At 44.6% G+C, this 18,397-nt stretch overlaps 1 protein-coding gene across 1 annotated transcript; it reads right to left on the bottom strand.

The window, feature by feature from the left end:
- Nucleotides 1-2,682: 2,682 nt before the first annotated feature.
- On the bottom strand, nt 2,683-8,359 carry SRPRB (SRP receptor subunit beta). The gene is made up of 7 exons (XM_061465202.1): nt 8,186-8,359; nt 7,955-8,049; nt 7,027-7,104; nt 5,217-5,299; nt 4,638-4,774; nt 3,961-4,015; nt 2,683-3,094 (listed from the first exon to the last, which is right to left on the bottom strand). The coding sequence occupies exons 1-7, from the start codon at nt 8,295-8,297 to the stop codon at nt 2,878-2,880; spliced, it is 777 nt and encodes a 258-aa protein (XP_061321186.1). The 5' UTR covers nt 8,298-8,359; the 3' UTR covers nt 2,683-2,877.
- Between the last annotated feature and the right edge of the window lie 10,038 nt (nt 8,360-18,397).

The raw sequence follows: 18,397 nt of genomic DNA, 5'->3' as shown, positions 1-18,397 counted from the left end.
GGGGGGGGGGGGGGGGGGGGGAAGAGGGGGGGTTGTTGCTCTTTATTGTATTTTTTTTTCTAAATAAAGGTCACTTTTCCAACTGTGGTGCTTTGCTGGTCACATCCTGACAGATGCTAAGTGCATTCCTCACTGGCCAAGGTGAAGAAACGATAGCAGATGCGGCATGTGTTCCTCCACATAACTCCACAAGTGATGAGGGGCTGTAGAGGGCAGGCAGGCTGTGCCAGCCCCCAGGTCTCTGCACCCTGCCTACACCATTTGCAGGCAAGAGGCGACATGGGGAGTTTCTCAACCCATACCCCAAGTCCTTCTCCTCAGGGCTGCTCCACCCAGCCTGAGTCTGCGTTTGGGATTACCCTGACACAGGTGCAGGACTTTGCACTTGGCCTTGTTGAACTCCATGAGATTCACATGGTCCCACCTCTCCAGCCTGTCAATGTCCCGCTGGATCCCATCCTTGCCCTCCAGCACGCTGACACCACCACACAGATCAACTATCTAACATTCAGACTAAGGATTAAATACACACCCCAAAACAAAACAAACCTAAAGCTCTGCATGTGGATAACACATTGCTTTTTGATAACACAGACCTGGCTACCAAGCAGGAGGTTGATCTCTAATATCATCAATGCTGAGCAGAAGGAAAGCCCCAATCCATGCAGATTTGACACAGCTCAGAAGAATCAAGGCAAATACAGACAAAAACAAGTCTTGAGAACAAACACTTAAGAACAAAAAAGTTTAAGGAATATTTTTAATAACTTAAAAGCAACCACGGCCTCATGCTACCTTCCCACTTCACTCAAGCAGAGGCTGGTGCTTGGCCTCTGCTTTTCAAGGATGCAGGTCTTTCTTTGCAAGCAAAGTAACTACTCAAAGAAACAGCAATACTGCCACTTCAGCATCATGAATTCAAAGCAGGCAGTCTAAAAAGGATCTCCAGCTAAAGGCATTCAAAGCATGACATGTTCCAACAATATTCTGGCTGCAGGAAATACAACAGTTTGTAAATATAACCCATTTGTAAATATAACCCTCCCCACCTCCTGCAAGGATAGTAGAAGAGTCACTGGGTTCAAAAGACTAGAAATGCTTTGTTACAAGTACAAGTCTTTGCTGAAGACTGTCTTTGCTCTTCCAAACACTCCTAACACTTGGCAATGCTACAGTGAGGCAGAGAATTCCCCGGAAAGCAAATGAACACAATAGATCAGTTGAGCGATGAAGGGAGCACCAAAACAGAGCAGAGGAACCTGCAAAGGACAAAAAGAATCTACCAGGAGCCAGCCACTCTTTCCTACCCTAAAACAAAAGGGGATGCATCAAGAACAAAGGGGATGTGTCAATGCCATAGGACCTCACAGTGTGGAGAGCAATCATCCTCACATAGGTGCAGCACAGAAATGATACCCCATCAGAGCAGAAAGCTCTGTGAAGCTGCTGAGCAAGGCAACTGTGTTTTAAGGCTGATCAAGAAGGGGAAATTGAATTAACAGCACCAGGCTCTTGTCTCACATCTGACTACCACCACTGCTGTGGGAAGATCTCCCTTTGGATAGTCAATGTTCCTCACAGAAGCATAGGAAGTAGGAGTGCAAATGTCTCTTGGACAGTTCAGAAGCATGCTGGATGAGAGCCCTCCAATGCTCCAAGCAGCCTCCAGAGCCATCAAGACAGCTACAGGCATTCCATGAATCTTCCCTGCAAGACTGAGATCACATACACTCAGCAGCCACTTTGGTTTTAAACACCAGAGACAAATGAAAATTAACTGGGAAAAACATTTCTTTCCCCTCTTTATTGAGCATCTTCCTCAGGAGAAAGAATCACACTACCTCACTAGCAGCTCCTTGACTTTCCCTCTCTTTGCCATGACTACTGACTAATTACACACAAGAAAAGATCTTGCTACAGTCACTGGAGCAGCAGACAGGCAGGGGACTGCACAGCAAACGCCTGTCATGCCACATCTCACACATACTGTAGGTATGAATGTGAAAACTTGCCCATCTCATGATTACAAGCTAACACCTTACTATAAACTCTGCCACTTGGAGGGTGTGCATACATGTCTGAAGTAAGAGGAGGAGAAGCAGAGTGAAACAAGCTTTTAGGACATAGCCCTCATTAAATAAAAACTCCCAAGAACTGTCCAACAGTGGAAATCACCTGAAGATATGGACACCACAGCTGGACACAGGCAGAACACAGTGACAAAGGCAGAGCTGCCAGCCTCGCTGTGGTATCTGACAGGCCACTCCAGTCCCACAGAAATGGAACTGCACCATTTTGGAAGAACAGCAAGGTAGGAGACACAGAGGAAAACACCATTTTATACTCAATGATTGCCTAACTGAGAGTCTGTGCCTTTGCCAGGACAGCACAGGCAATGTGAACAGTGCTTCTAAGGAGTGAGAGGCTGGGGAAGGAATTCCGAATCAGGAGGTTATTGGCAGTTCCAAGAGGTAGCAGGGTCGCAATGCTAAACCAAGTAAGAAGAAAATAAGCAGACTCCAATCTGTAAAACTCATTTGGCAATGCACTCCTTCCTAATTTGCTTGGCAACTACCAAATGAAAGATTAAAGAAACACAGAAGCCCAGACAGTCAGCATCCCAGAGCAAGACAAAGGAAGAGGGGAGAAAAAAACAATGGTGCGGTATGGAGACAGAGGAAATCACACCAGCAATTGTGTCATGTTGCTCACAAGCCCTTGAGCAGCAGAGGAAGTTACCACAATGCTGATTTCCAGGTTAAGCTTCCTCTTTCTAAAGCAAGACCAGATTTGAGTCCTTCAGGCCCTCTTTTTCCTTTCAGTGCTCAAGTGTCCTGCCTCTCCAAGACTCTCCCCTCCAGCCTTGCTCTTCTCCGTTTAGGCGATCTTGGCCAGCCATTTCTCCAGACCCTCAAAGTCAGCATCTCCCTCCTCTCCCTTGCTGCCCCGAGCACTGCACTCCACGAATTCCACCTTCATGGGTAGCTGTGAGAAGTCGAAGTCCTTGCCCTTCTTCCCCAGCTGGGAAGGGCCCCCAATGGCTGAGCCATCCAGACTTGTGGGAGCTGCAGAGCGGGTCACTCGTAAAGTGTTGCTGCAGACAGAGAAGGGAAAAGTGTCAAGAACTGTGGACCAGGGAAACATTACCTACACCATGGCTGCTGAGGTGTTTTGTACCCAGCTCTGTCAGCAGGACGCCAGTTACACCAAGGGTAGATGGTCTCGTGGTTCTATCCTGTGAGGCACAGGCAGAGGCAGGCACTGTAGCCACTTCTTTTAAGTACCTGCTAGAAAGTACAGCTGCAGAGTGGCAGCTTACAATATAGCACAGTCTATAAGCCACTTTCTCCTCCTTCCACTTCTTCTTAGAACTTGAAATTAGCAATAGATCATATATCATTCTTCCCAGGTTAACGTCCTTCCTAGAGGATGGATACAGAACCAATATGGGGTCCCAGACTCCTGCAATGCCTGTTACAACAGGAAAACTAGAGGTTCTCTCCCCAGCTTTCTGCTTTGCATGCCAAGCCCTTTTGAGTCAGAGCAGCCTTGAAAAAAATCCAACCCATGCCAGTACAGCTGAGCAGAGCTACTGAGATCGTCACACCACTCACAGAAAGTCTGACATCTGGAAGCCAACTCTGGCTGTACCGGAGAGAGGACAGTGCCTGAGGCAAGGAAGGTATTGCTGAATTAGGTATGGCAGCTTTTAGGAAAGGACTGGGATGTTGTTTCCCCAACCCACAGCTTTTAGGAGGCCATACACTGTCTATGCCTACTGCTTTTTTTTGCATGATTTAACAAGAAGCAATCTTCTCTCATCCTGGTTACGCCTAAACAGACAAAATAGACTGCTCATTTTCTACAATGAAGTTAGATGCAGCTTAAAAGGGAGCTCACTGAGCCCTGAGGTAAGAAACAGAAAGAATCACATGGTTTAAGATCCAGTTTCATACTTACAGCTCTTTTTCCAGCTGCTGCTGAATAAGTTTTGCTGATTTTGCCATTGTGACATCTAGACAGAGAAAAGAAAAGGAAATCAGCTCTTTGGTTTTATGTGTGGAATCAGTACCTGGTACCTCTTCCTAAAGGCACAGTAAGGCACACTTACACTGTGCAGTCCTAAGAGCTACCAGGACTTGTATTACCTTACATTCTCTTCTCTTAGATTCTCTTAGAATCTATAAGAATCACTTAGAATCGCCCAGTCAAAAGAAAATAATACGTGATCTCACCAGCTAAATGGCTGTATGATTTTAACACTGAAAATATGAAGTGTGTATAAATAATTCATTATGTGCAAATTAATCCCATTTTCAGCTGCCTGCTGATTCAGGAAGACAGTAAATTCTGTACAAGCAGAAAGCCACCTGCCTTATTTCAGCTCATCTAAAAAGCTGCAGCTCTCCCAAGTGATGCTTCTCTGCAAAGCTATTAAGATATACCCGGCCTACGAATTCTTCCAGTGGTTGGTAGAAACGTTCCTACTGAGCAGTCCAAGTTTAAAACTAAATTCCAGCCTTCATTTTGCTGAAATCCCAACTCCTCAGAAATTCAGCATCTATGGCACGAACCCCTAAGGTTCATTCAATTCAAGGCCTGAATTCAATATCCAGCCTACAAGGCAGCACACATACCTTGCTTATTGCAAGCGATCAGGAGCGCGGGTGCATTTTTGAGCACAGTGCTATCAACTAGGACCTGGTACAGGAACTCTGCCACATCCTTCACCTCCCGCTGAAAGGCCACACTATCCACCACAAACACGATGGCTCTGGAAGAAAGAGGGAAGAACATGTGCTGGGTGTGAAGTTCTGCAACCATCTTCCCCTACAAGTATTCCAGCCTGAGCTAAGGTATGTGTTTCCACACATGATCTCATCCAAGTCAAGAGCAGGTTAGCATGTGCTGTCTTGAAATGCACCCCAATGTCCAGCCCCAGCAGAAAATCTTCTCCTCTCTGCCCCAGGAATATACCACATCCCCTAAACTCCCCACTGCAGTTGCTCTGCCTCCTGATTCACTACAGACACAGGTAAGTGGGAAAGCAGAACAATACCTAAGCCTTGCTACCCCATCACAAAGCTCTGTCCCTCAGGGCACCACCACACAGAGGGAATCCCGTCCAGCTCACAGCATACCCTGCACCATCATTTTCCATCCCTTTCCAAAACATTACCTGCTCCCTCCTTCCCTGCCAATCTCCTCCAAGTTACCTGGCTGCAGCCTTGAATCTCTCCAAGAACTGAAGCCGCAAACTCTCATGGCCTGGAAGGTCTATTAAGGTGACGTTAGCACTCTGAGGACAAAAGCAAGAAGGCATTAACAACACCTAATCTAGGGGCACCTACATCCCCAGTGATCGCAGACTGGGGAAAACCAGTCTGCTAGTGGATTCCAGTTAGCCTGGTGTTGAGGCAGCAGGGGGTGAGTGAATCCCTATATCAGGCAGAAGCATGTAACTCTTCCCATTATGAGCCCATGTATGGTTCACATACACACACAGCCAGCCCAATTCTGACAGGCAAAAAAGATGCTGAGGAACAACATTCACAGCCAGGACTCAGTAAGGACGGCACCAATACCAGCAAACCATTCACAGTTCCTGAGAGGACAGAGCACGACTGCAGAGAAAAGATAATGCTCAATCCCACTACAACTATAATGCATGCAGTGCAAGTGCCAAAGCTTCATCAGTACACCAGCAGATTTACACCATCCGTGGAGTGACAGCATGTAGATCTTTGTGCAGCAAAATCATGAACTCCTGTCCTGCAAGTCCGCAGTACAGAATACTGATCTTACAGCCTCTTAATCAAGTTATCTGTTCATGCACACCACCTACCCTACCGCAAGTCTACCTAAACACACAAAACTTTAATGGGAATAACACAAAAATGCCCTTGCAAGAGATTGTTTAAATTGAAAGCTGCAAATGGTTCCCTTTCCACAGCATGTCAGCCACAGCAAGGACATTTATGAGCACAAATGCCTCTCTCACACTCCTGATCAAGATGGGGCCAAGTAGGATCATGTCACTATTCTCAAGATGATGCTCATCGTTCTCAAGAGGGGAAGAGAACACTACCCAAGAGCCCACCTACCCACTGCTCTCAGACTGTAACGGAAACCTTGTCTACTATTTAAAAAATACTAATAATCAGAAAAGCAGGAGTCCACCTTGCAGCATTCCCCTTTCTCTCCCCCTCTAAATACTCCTCTGCTCAATCTTAGAGACACAAAAATTACCCTGTACTTCCCTTCACTAAATTTTTAGCCTCTTATTATCAACACTGTTACTGAAGATTGCCATAGAGAAGCCACAAAACCATCCTCTACTTCAATTCCCCAGCACATATCGTGCTGCCAGCTTGCTGCTTTCACTGCCACATGTGCACCCAGCACAAGAAACACTTCTGAAATGAAAGAAACTGCCATAAACTGAAACTGATTAGGTCTGTAGCAGTCCATCACCTGAAATTTTGAGACCACATGAAGTTCAACTGGAAGGTTCTTTTTAAGCCTGCTTTTAATTTCAGATTTTCTTGGGAGAAACTGAAATTACTGCCAAGTAAACCAACCAAATATGACAGAACAATGCTCCCTCATGCATCTCCCTTCTGCTCCAAAGCACAACACTGTCCCCACAGTGCTGCGTGTTTCATTCCACTTATAAAAGTAGCTCCTTTTGCTCTTCTACAGGAAAACCCACCACACACTGCCCCCCTTTCAAAACATGATACACAGATCTGGTTTTCAGTTAAATTTCACAATTTGGCAAATTAAAAAGCACCTGCAGAGCTGAGGAGCCCCTAATACCTCCTGGTATTTTCCTGCCTTGTCAGTTCTGATCACCCAGAAAAATCCTATCCTACACTCAGACCAAACCTGAGACTGATTTCGAGCTGGGAAGCCTGAGCAGCACAAAACCCATCAAGCCAGGTTTAGCACAGAGACCAGAAAAAGACAGACACCAGTTGCTGCAGCAACCCTTCACAAGTTACAGCCAGAAACCTGCCTGCTCACCTTGTCGTTGCTGACTCTGTAAACTGCAGAGCTGTCGGTTATCGAAGTCTGGGTATCCCGGTATCTGCCTGTCAACAGCTGTGGGGAAAAAAAAAGTCATTTTCAGGAGAAGGAGGCCGGAGGAACACTGGCACCACATTCCATCCACTCAGAAACTGAAATGACCTGTAAGGGGCTTGAGATATCCATTGATATCTCAAGACTTGAGACATCCATTTCAATTTATGTGCATGAAACAGTTTCAGGTTTGGGTTTGTTTGTTTGTTTTTTTCCTAAAAAACACTCATTAAAAGAAAAACATAAAGTATATTGTGTACAGTTCTGGTGTCCTCAACATAAGAAGACATGGAGCTGTTGAAGTAAGTCCAGAGGAGGGCTAGGAGGATGATCAGGGGACTGGAGCAACTCCCATATGAACACAGGCTGTTAAGATTTGGGTCTGTCAGACATGGAGAAGAGAAGGCTGTGTGGAGACCTCATAGCAGCCTTCCAGTATCTGAAGGGGGCCTATAAGGACACTGGACAGGGACTCATCAGGGACGGCAGTCACAGGATAAGGGGTGATGGTTTCAAACTCAAACAGAGGAAATTCAAGTTAGATGTAAGGAAGAAGTTCTTTACTGCAAGGATGGCGAAACAGTGGCACAGGTTGCCCAAAGAAGTGGCAAATGCTCCATTCCTGGCTGTGTTCAAGACTGGGCTTGACAGAGCCTTGGGTGACATGGTCTGGCGGAAGGTGTACCTGCCCATGGCAGGGGGTTGGAACTGCATGATCTTGAGGTCCTTTCCAATCCAAACCAATCTATGACTGCTAAGCCCAGAAGGAAGACTGTGCCTCCCAGTCTTTCAGCTCCGCCTCCTCCAGGTGGGCAGTTCCCCGCCTGGGGCTCCATCCGCAGCAGCTCCCCGCACCCCATTCCCCGCTCACCCTCGCGAAAAGCAGCGTCTTCCCCGCGTCGCAGAGGCCCAGCAGCAGCACCGCCTTCCGGCTGCTCCTCCTGCCCTGCACCAGCCTCCAGATCACTGCAGGAGAGAGCACAGAGCACCTCAGCCCGCCGCGGGCACCGCCGCCGCCTCAGTCGGGCGCTCCCGGGCAGGCCCACAGGGCGCGATCAGGGCGGGGAGGGGGATACACAGACCCGCGGGGTCCGTCACTCACGGAGTGTGACGATAACGGCGATCAGCGCCAGGAGGACGGAGAGCACGGTGGGGTCGGGCGCCAGCAGCTCCCGCCGCAGCGCCTCCAGATGCGGCTCCAGCGTCCCCGCCATGGCTCACACGTCGCCTTGGCCGCCCCGCTTCCGCTTCCTGCCCCGCGCGAGGGCTGCCGGGGGGCGCGCGGGAGCATGGGAGGTGTAACTGTGGGGGTACGGTGTGCTGAAGCGGGGGAGGAGGGGAGCGGGAGGAAGGCTGGGAGCCGGCGCAGGGCTCTGCGTGTCGGGCTGGCCCTGGCAGTCAGGGAGCGCGTTGCCTTTACAGCATAACGAGGGTTCATGCACGGGAAGGCGCTGCGCAGCTGTCACATCTCGAGAGCGGGGAGGTCCAGAAGGCGAATCCCCCCCTCAAATTTGGTTTGGGACTCTAAGAACCTTGAGGTGCTTGGTCACATCTAGGTACTCGGTGTGGTTTTGGGCTGCCTGTTTCGGACTCCCTGTTTCAGGCTCAGAGCAAGCAAAACCGGCAGGGGCTGGAGAGCCGGGATGTGTTGAGATTGAAGAAGAAATGGGAAGGCAAAGCGGGGCGAGGCAAGGCGGACCCTCGCGAGCCTCACCCTCTGCACCACGCCGCCAACAAAACCGAGGCTGACATTGCTCGCAGGGTCCCCTATGGGCTGGCAAAAGCCTGCAGCACCCGGGATTCCCAGGCGGTCTCCCATCCAAGTGCTAACCGAGCCCGAGCCCGACCCTGCTTGGCGTTTCCCCCCTTGTAAAGTTTCTAAAATAATTTCAGTGCTTTCATTCTAGCATTTATATATTTTTTATAATTATTTATTATATATTTATACTTTTATTCTAACATAATATTTATTTTCATTACCTGGTGGGAATCATTCATTGTATGTTAGCAGGGGTCTTTGAAATTTTTTCTTGTTTGTCATGTTGCCTGGCCACTGCTTGGATTGTCATACCATTAAATGCAGTGTTGCTCTATATTTGCGTTTTTACACAATAGATCAAAGTAATCACTAAAAAGATTATCAACATGGCTAATGCAGTGCTCATCAGTGATTTTATCCATGAGCTCAAATTCCATCCTAACCCCTTGAAGATTTTATCTCTCCAACTTTCTTGTATGTCCTATTGAAGCTTTTAGTATTCTCTTCTACCTTTTCCAAGAAGTCTAAGTCATGCTGCACAACTTGAGTCACATTCGGAATGTGTACACAACAGTGATCATTTCTGTCTTTCTATACAACCCCATGCTCTTTAAGAGCATATCCAAAGCCATTCTATTTTGTAACATCCTTGAAGTTGCCTGTAATTGTAAATTCAAGTCCTTAAATCTTTACTGGTTGCATTTGCTAGCCTTTCTACTTGTCCTGTTAGTTGACAGATGCATTCTCTGTTCTCCTATATTGCTAAAGGAGTCAACAAAGACTCCAGAGCCCAACCAGCTTTCACTCCAGTTAAAGGTTCATTCCATTCTTCATCTGTTTCTGACCTCTTCACCCGTTCCAATTTGAGTTTCATAATGCTCTTCTAAGCGGAGTTCTTTTCCAGATTGAACATGGAGTTGTCATGCCTCATGTTATTTGTCTTCCTTTACCATCTAAAGGAAATGAGTTGTCCAGGTCCCATCACTCATTGTACACACTAAGCGTCCTGGGCTCTGGAGTGCAGATTTCTTTGCAACTAAGTATTGCTTCTCTTTTGGGTATGTATGTGTCAGCCACTTTGAAGTCATTCCTAAGGCCCCTACACAAGCATCCATATTTTAAAGCACCAGCTAAAGGAGGACTAGCCTGGATCGCCATATCAGTGCTATTACAATTAGATACCTTTTTACACTTCCACCAAGACACTCAGTTTTCCTTTTCTCACCATGAACTACTCCTATCCTTTACATTTGGCCAGGTTGCAAAAGTTGTTCCACCCCAAATAAAACACCAAGGTGCCTTAGCCATGTATTCAAATGGAGATAAAATGGCCACAGGCCACCAGAGTCCCAGTTTGCCTCGCTCTTTTGTATCGGACTTATCTCATTGCATTTCCATTCCATGATCATTTGACACCCATTTGTCTTTCTTTGTTCATCATAGGAACACTATCCCTCAGTCTTAGATATCCCTATTTTGGTAAAAACAACAGTTTCTCACAGTCAGCCCCACTACCTGAGTATTTCCATTGTTCCCAAATGGTTTCGGCTTGGTGTTGCCGTGCAGCCACAGGTTTTTGTTCACAAGGTGTGGTTTCATGTTTTCTTTAAATTGTCAGATTCACAGTTAAAATTCCTCACGGGAGTGATTCACCCACTGCTCTTGGAATTGGGAAACGAGCAGTCACTTGTGACATGTTGTGCAAATTACCAAACTCTTTCATTAATCCTAACATCAGATTTTCATCCTGGGTTTTTCTTGGCAAATAGATCAATTGGTCTGTTTCTATTTGCCTTTTATTTCTTATTTCTTTCCTCCCCATCTTTTTCCTGGTTCACTTGCCATCTCATCGGGATTAAGGTCTGGAATTGGAGTAGAATGCCATCCCAATTTCAACAGATGTCCATGTGTTACTAATTCTCCCTCTGGTTTAGCTTTTACCACAAAATTATGTGCTCCCACTAACATCCAAATCCATATCTGTTCTCCCCAGATTTGAAAAGGATACCAAAAACTAGGCATATTTCAGAGGTGATTTTGAGGTCTTACCATGTCCCTATTGACAATTTTCCACGATGGTAGGGCTTTCTTCACCCTAGTGTAGTGTATCCATGCTTCCAGTTCAGCTCTCTTGATGGCAAAAGGGCCAATGGGAGTGCCTGAGACCATTTCAAATTAGTTTCCTGACATGTTTTACTAATCTGTCATGCAGCATGGGGTTAGCATCTCAATACATGCTCTGTTCCACTTATAATTGGAAAGTCCTGTGGAAAGACCTGGAGAAGCTCCCAGTCTCTATCATCTCAGTAACAAATTTCATTGTCAGTCTCAATGCTGCTGCCAGTGTATTCCTTTTATCACCACTGATAACTTACACTTTATGCAAGAGACAGGGGGTTCACACTTATCTCTGTGATGCCATGTAGCCTTATGACAAAGTGCATAAAACTAGTAATGTGTTTTAAAGTAAAATTACATGTAAACAGTGTGGGTAGCACAAGAACATTTGATGCTGCCTTCTCTCTTGTTCTGTGGAAAGACAATAAAACAATTCCTGTAAGGAAACTTTGGGCAAAAATAAAGTGCTGTGCAAAAGTCTGGCATGGACTGCAAGTCATTGAATCACAGTATCATAGAATCACAGACTGGTTTGCATTGGAAGGGACCTTAAAGCTCATCTAGTTCCAACTCCCTGCTGCTCTCCTAAGGGCTGCTCTACATCCATTCTCTGCCCAGCCTGTGTTTGTGCTTGAGATTGCCCCAACCCAATCTTTGAGTAAATAGATTTATCTTTTATATTATTTAAGAAAGCATCTGTAGAAAGGACAGCTCCTCTGCAGTCTGGGTTGTTTCACAGTGATCTTTCCAGCCTATGAACATGTTAAGATTAGCCTGTGATTTTAAAAATGCCTCTCTTGATTCAACTAGGTTTGCACGTGTGTGCAGGGATGGAGATGAAAGAGGAGCTGCATTTTGCATCATGTGAATTTTAGGCTCCCAAGAAGAGGCACTGAGATGCATTGGCAGCCAGCTACCAGGGTCGTTTATCCCCACACTAATTCCCAGTTTCTTTACACCTTCCCCCACAATCCCCATGTCAGAAGACACCCAGGGTGGATGGTGGGTGGTGGCTTGCGAGTGGTGCACCTTGAGGAGAGGGAAACCTATTTTTATTATTGATTTCTATCGATTTTCCACAAGGCAGCCCACCAGCCCTTTCCACTTCCTTCAGGTAAGGTCAGAAAAGACGGAGGTTTTCCAGATCAAAATCAGCCTGGTCTGAGGCTGGACATGAAAGGAGAACTCTGGATGTATTTTCCATTTAAGAACTTTAGCAGAGCTCTGGTCACAGGAAGCTGCTCTAATGCTTGGTCTCCACATCTCTTTCTGAAGGTCCAGATGCAGTGTGACACACAGCTAAATGGGGAGAAACAGCTGCTTTTTGTTACTGGGTTGAGCACTGACATAAAGCTGGAGGGGTGCTTCTGATGGTGCATGCTCTACCAGCACAACACACCCTTCTCAGGTAAAGCTACAGCACCATGTATTACTGTCTTTTATTTGTAAGTATTTTATCCTTTCCTAAAACAAGAAAAGCTTGCAGTGTTCCACCTGATGCTGCCAGGATGCTTAACTGGCTTCACTGTTAAGCAAGAACACTGCTCTGTGTCTTTGGTTGACGTTCAAAACTCAGGTCAGGACATCTGTGGACACACGCAATACACCTGGGTGTTGTTTGGAAAGGTGCTTAAATTGACCTCAGGTGTATCCTGTGCACAAAGCAGGTTGCCAGGGGAGTCTGGTGAGTGGGGATAGGAGCTTCAGAGCCCATGAGACCTTGTGGCACAAGAATATCCTCCCTCTGCAAGCATGGGCTTGCTTGGCAAGGGCTGAACAAAGAGAAATGGAAGCCCAGCAGAAAGCTTCACACAGTAAGTCAGGAGGGTGCCTGCAGTAAGAGGTTTGCCTTGGAACCTGTTGCTGGGGCTTAATGAGAATTTTCTTGAAGGTGTGAAACAGTGTGCAGTGAGGCAGTGGCTGGTTTAACAGGAGCTCATGGTCTCTCCTAGTAATAAAAAAGAGTTTGGATTGGAGAGGAAATACAGATGTTTGTCAAGGAAAATAAATGTCTGATGCTGCCACCCAGAAATGTTGCAAGATCAAGTTAGATTTTAAGGAAGTTTTTTGGATCCCTCCTAAAATGACTCTTAGAATTATGCTTAAAAGCTTCTCACTGCAGTCATAAAACCCAAGAACAGGTTATCTGTATTCATAACAGAAATGTTTTCATTTAGTCTTTGATTTGGAGCTTAGGCTTCCTTTAACTCCCCATGCATTCAGTGCATTGTCATAGAAACAAGAGTGAGGAAAGCAAGTTGCCAGCTTTGTGTTCCGTTTTGGTTTAATGCTCGTCCAGGAGAGGAGTGCAGCTTTCTCCTGGCAGATCTGGTGCTTTTATTCCACAAATCGGGTTCTTTACCCCAATGTGAGAGTCCTGAACCCAGCAGGTCCGACTGCAGCGCAGCACAGCACAGGGAGAGGTGGGGAAGAGCAAAGCTGGAGACAGGGCTTAAAATGGCTTGAGTCAAAAAAGCAGCAACGATGCTGGTTTGTCAAATACAAACATCTGCCTTGCGGGTTTCCCCATGTGCTGTTACCTGGTCTAGATCTAGTAAATTAGGATGTGCCGGGGCTTAGGAGTGTCATTGTTCAGGTGACAAAACCCCAAATTCCTTAATCTGAATCCAAGACAAACCTTTTCTAGTGCCCTTGTGCAATGCTAATTAGGCAAGGTCCATGCTGGTTGGGTTTGTTAGGGTCCAGGTCTGCCCTATGTGCAAGAAGGCAATTACTAAGTGCCTCCAAGATGTCTGTATCTGCATAACTTTATATCTGTATCCCAGATCTGCTTTTGGTGAAACTGGGAGGCTCTTCTGTCTCCTGCTGCAGCCCAAGCAAATCTGAGCCGGAGTGCGGAGCAGAGACGGGACCTGATTTCAGATAGCTGGGATTAGTGTCAGGTGCACAAATGTGCTTATTCCTGAGGCTGGGAAACCTTTGTCAGGATTCCCAGGAAGAAAGCAAGCGTGTCTGCAGGTGGTGCATGCAGGGCTGTGGGGACTCACAGTAGCAATTGCACATTTCTTCCGTGACCAGAGCATTCTTGGCACCTGGTTTCTTGCCTGGGTGCCTAAATGTGATTTTATGGCTTATGGAACACCTCATGCACAGGGAGGAATAAAACATCTGTAAGGAATGGCTTTTGCCTCCAACCACTAATTAACCGCAACCAGAATTCCATCCTTCTGCACAAGAGAGGTAGCTGGAGGGAGCTGAGCCTCATGTTTGGATTCACATAGGAGGTGCTCTGCTTTCCCTGCTCAAGGTTTTGGGTCCCACCTACACTGCCCCTCTGCTCACTTCTTGTCCAAGCAGAGATTCAAAGGCAAATGTCTATGGATTACTCGCCTAAGAGATGGAACTCTTTCTCCTCAGGGTACATGAAAATGCAAAGAAGTCTTCAGTGGCATTAATACTTTTTTATTGTTGAAGCTTGAAAAGAGTCCACCCAAGCAATGAGCGATGTCTTTTTGTAGCCAAGTATTTCCTTTTCCCCAGCCTTCCCCCTGTGCTTTTTCACCTTTCAGTCCCTCCATTACTGAGGCACAGTTTGGGCTGACCTCGAATGCTGTAGATACTTCCACCTCACTTGGCTGTGCTACAGGAGAAGGGAACCAGATGACAAATGTTAGAACCATTCATGATGTGCAGAACATCTTGTGTTCCCATGAATGCTTATGCATCGAATTGTCTTCAAAACCACACAGCTTCAACCCTAAGTGCAGTGTATGGTCGTACACCTTAATGAGTTGGGTTTACACCAGCATTATCCCAAGTTTGCCTGTTCATACAGAGGGGACACTAACAGCTCCCTTTTGGTGGGTCCAGATAAAACTTTGGACCCTTGGGCTGTGCCCTTGGTTCTGCCCAGCTCTAAAAGCTGGGTGAAGATTTGCCTCTGCAAATTATCTCTTTTTTTTGTTTGTTTTTTTTTGTTTGTTTGTTTGTTTTGTTGTTGTTGTTGTTGTTTTTTTCCCCAATAAATGAAGGCTGTGGAAAATCATAGAATCCCAGACTCATTTGGGTTGGAAGGGGCCTTACAGCTCATCCAGTCCCAACCTGCTGCCACAGGCAAGGACACCTTCCACGAGAGCAGGGTGCTCCAAGCCCCATCCAACCTGGCTTTGAACACTGCCAGGGATTGGACAGGCATAGCTTCTCTAGGCAACCAGTGCCAGTGGCTCCCCACCTTCATAGTAAAGAACTTCTGCCTAATATCTAATCTAAATCTCCCCTCTGTCATCTCAAAGCCATTAAAACCATCTCCCACAGTGAGTGTATTAGCAAGAATGATACTGTGGAAATTTCACCAAAAGCACTTAAAGCTGCCTGTAGCCAGATGAAGGTGATCTTGGGCTGTGTCCCATTGGAAGGGGACCACACAGCACCTGCAGGGACCTTCATTGCATGGGCAGAGGGACCAGGCCTCACTTACTGACTGCTTTCTGTAAGCTGTGGTTTCCAATATTAACACGGACCTCGGCCAAAGCATATAGGGAGGCAAGAGGGGAGAGAAGAAAAAAGCCCATTTCTGTCCTTTGTGCTGATGTCTTTCCCCTCTGCTATTGTAATTGTTCTCATCCCTGAGAGGGCTTGGAAGGTGCCAAATGGGTAATAGCAAGGGCCTTGTGCTGCACAAGGGGGAGAGCTCTGGGGCTCGAATGTGCCCTCAAAGTTCTCACAGCATCCTCTCACACTCACCTCTGTCCTCACAAGGGTGGACCACATGATTTAAGATTAAATCTAAATGCAGTTCTTCACTTGCCTTTATAAAAATAGAGGGCTCCATCACTATAAGGAGAGGTCTTGTAATCACTAAAGGGGGTTAATAATTAATTTTAAATATCAGGATATTAAAATTCATCGTGGTTGTTGTTTGCAAAAGCTCAAGTACCAAGTGTGGGTATGAACAACATCTCTGCAGCATTGGTTCATCTCTCAGCAAGGCTGGATTTACACAGGGTGGCCTGGGCAACATTAATTATACTCACTTCCCTGTCCTCTGGTCTCTTTGAGTCTTATTTCTTACAGTCTCTTCCCCTATATTCTTTCTCTTCCCTTAGATTTTCTTAGATTCTTTTCCTTTAGATTCTCTTAGATTCTCTTCCCTTAGATTCTCTCATATTTTCTTCTCTTAGATTCTCATCCCTTAGATTCTGTTAGATTCTCTTGGAATCTCTTCTCTTGTATTATCTTATATTCTCTTCTCTTAGATTCTCATTGATTTGCTTCTCTTTTATTAACTTACACTTTCTTCTCTTGGAATCTGAATCTTCCAGTCTCTTCTTTCGTATTCTCTTAGATTCTCTTGAAATCTCTTCTCTTGTATTACCTTACATTCTCTTCTCTTAGAATCTCTTAGATTCTGTTAGAATCTGTAAGAATCACTTAGAATCTATAAGAATCACTTAGAATCTCTTCTCTTGTATTATCTTATGTTCTCTTCTCTTAGAATCTGTTAGAATCTTTTAGAATCTCAGAATCTTTCAGAATTTCTTCTCTTGTATTCTCTTACATTCTCTTCTCTTAGAATCTGATAGAATCTCTCAGAATCCCTTCTGTTTCATTCTCTTGCATTCTCTTCTCTTAGATTCTCTTAGAATTTCCTAGTATCTGTCAGAATCTCTTTTCTTGTATTATCTTGCATTTTCTACTCTTAGCATATGTTAGAATCTCTAAGACTCTCTTGTATTATCTTACATTCTCTTCTCAGAATCTGTTAGAATCTGCTAGAATTTCTTAGAATCTGTTAGAATCTCTTCTCTTGTATTCTCTTACATTCTTTTCTCTTAAAATATCTTAGAATCTCTCAGAATTTCTCAGAATCTCTTAGAATCCCACAGAATCTCTCAGAATCTATTCTGTATTATCTTATGTTCTCTTCACTTAGAATTTCTTCTCTTGCATCATCTTACATTCTCTTCTCTCAGAACCTCTCAGAATCTCTCAGCAGCTCTTGGAATCTCTTCTCTTGTATTATCTTATATTCTCATCTTTTAGAATCTGTTAGAATCTCTAAGAATCTCTAGGAATCTCTCAGAATCTCTTATATTATTTTACATTCTCTTCTCTTAGAATCTCTCAGAATCTCTTAGACTCTCTTCTCGTGTATTATCTTACATTTTCTTCTCTCAGTATATCTAAGAATTTCTCAGACTCTTAGGATCTCTCAGATCTTATCTTACATTCTCTCCTCTTAAAATTTATTAGAATCTCTTAGACTCTCTTCTCTTGTATTCTCTTAGATTCTTTTAGATTCTCTTAGAATATCTTCTCTTGTATTATCTTTCTTACATTCTCTTCTCTTAGATTCTCTTATATTCTCTGGTATTCTCTTCACTTATATTCTGTTATAAGAGAATGTAAGAGAAGTAAGAGAATACAAGAGAGATTATAAGGGAAGAGAATGTAAGACAAGACAATATCAGAGAACATAATAGAAGAGAATATTAAGAGAATAACGGGAAAGAGACTATGAGTCTATAAGAGAAGAGAATCTAAGAAGAAAATGTGAGATAATACAAGAGAAGAGAATCTAAGAGAAGAGAATGTAACAGAATCTAAGAGATTATAAGAATAGAGAATGTAAGAAAAGAGAAGATAATGTAAGAGAAGATAATGCAAGAGAAGAAAAGAGAACATAAGAGAAGGGAAGGGAATATGAAAGAAGGGAAGAGACTTTATGAGAAGAGACTTTAAGGGACTATAAGAGAAGAGAATGTAAGAGAAGAGAAGGGAATATAAGAGAAGAAAAGAGACTTGAAGAGAGGAGCTTCTAACAGAGAATACAGGAGAATGTAAGAGAAGAGAGAATATATAAGAAAAGAGAATACAGTAGAAGAGAAGAGGAGACAGTGTAAGAGAAGAAAAGGGAAGAAAATATAAAAGAAGAAAAGGGAAGAGACTAAGAGAAGAGACTGAGAGAATAGAAGCAAATAGAAGAGAATGTAAAAGAGAAGAGAATGTAAGAGAAGGAAGGGAACATAAAAGAAGAAGGGCAGAGACTGTAAGAGAACATAAGAGAGGAGAAGAGAATGTTAGAGAAGGGCACAGATTCTAAGAAAAGTACTTTAAGAGAATATAGGAGAAGAGAATGTAAGAGAAGAGACTTTAAGAGAATATAGGAGAAGAGACTGACAGAATGTAACAGAAGAGAAGAGAATGTAAAAGAAGAGGAGAGAATGTAAGAGGAGAGAAGAGGGGAGAATGTGAGAGTAAAAAAGGGAATATAAGAAAAGGGAAGAGATCAAGAGAATATAAGAAAATATATGAGATTATAACAGAAGAGAACAAAATGTAAGAGAAAAGAGGGGAAGAGAATATGAGAGAAGTGAAGAAACAGTAAGAGATTATAAGAGAATATAAGGGAAGAGAATATTAGCAAATATAGAAAAAGGGAAGGAAAGAGCATATAAGAAAAGGGAAGAGATTCTA

The sequence above is a fragment of the Pezoporus flaviventris genome, unplaced genomic scaffold (genome assembly GCF_033815535.1).
Source record: "Pezoporus flaviventris isolate CSIRO_AGI_PZ_B2104156 unplaced genomic scaffold, CSIRO_AGI_Pfla_v1 ptg000040l, whole genome shotgun sequence".
Lineage (NCBI taxonomy): Eukaryota > Metazoa > Chordata > Aves > Psittaciformes > Psittacidae > Pezoporus > Pezoporus flaviventris.
Note: the sequence above shows the minus strand (reverse complement) of the source record. Positions and strands in the feature narration are given on the sequence as shown.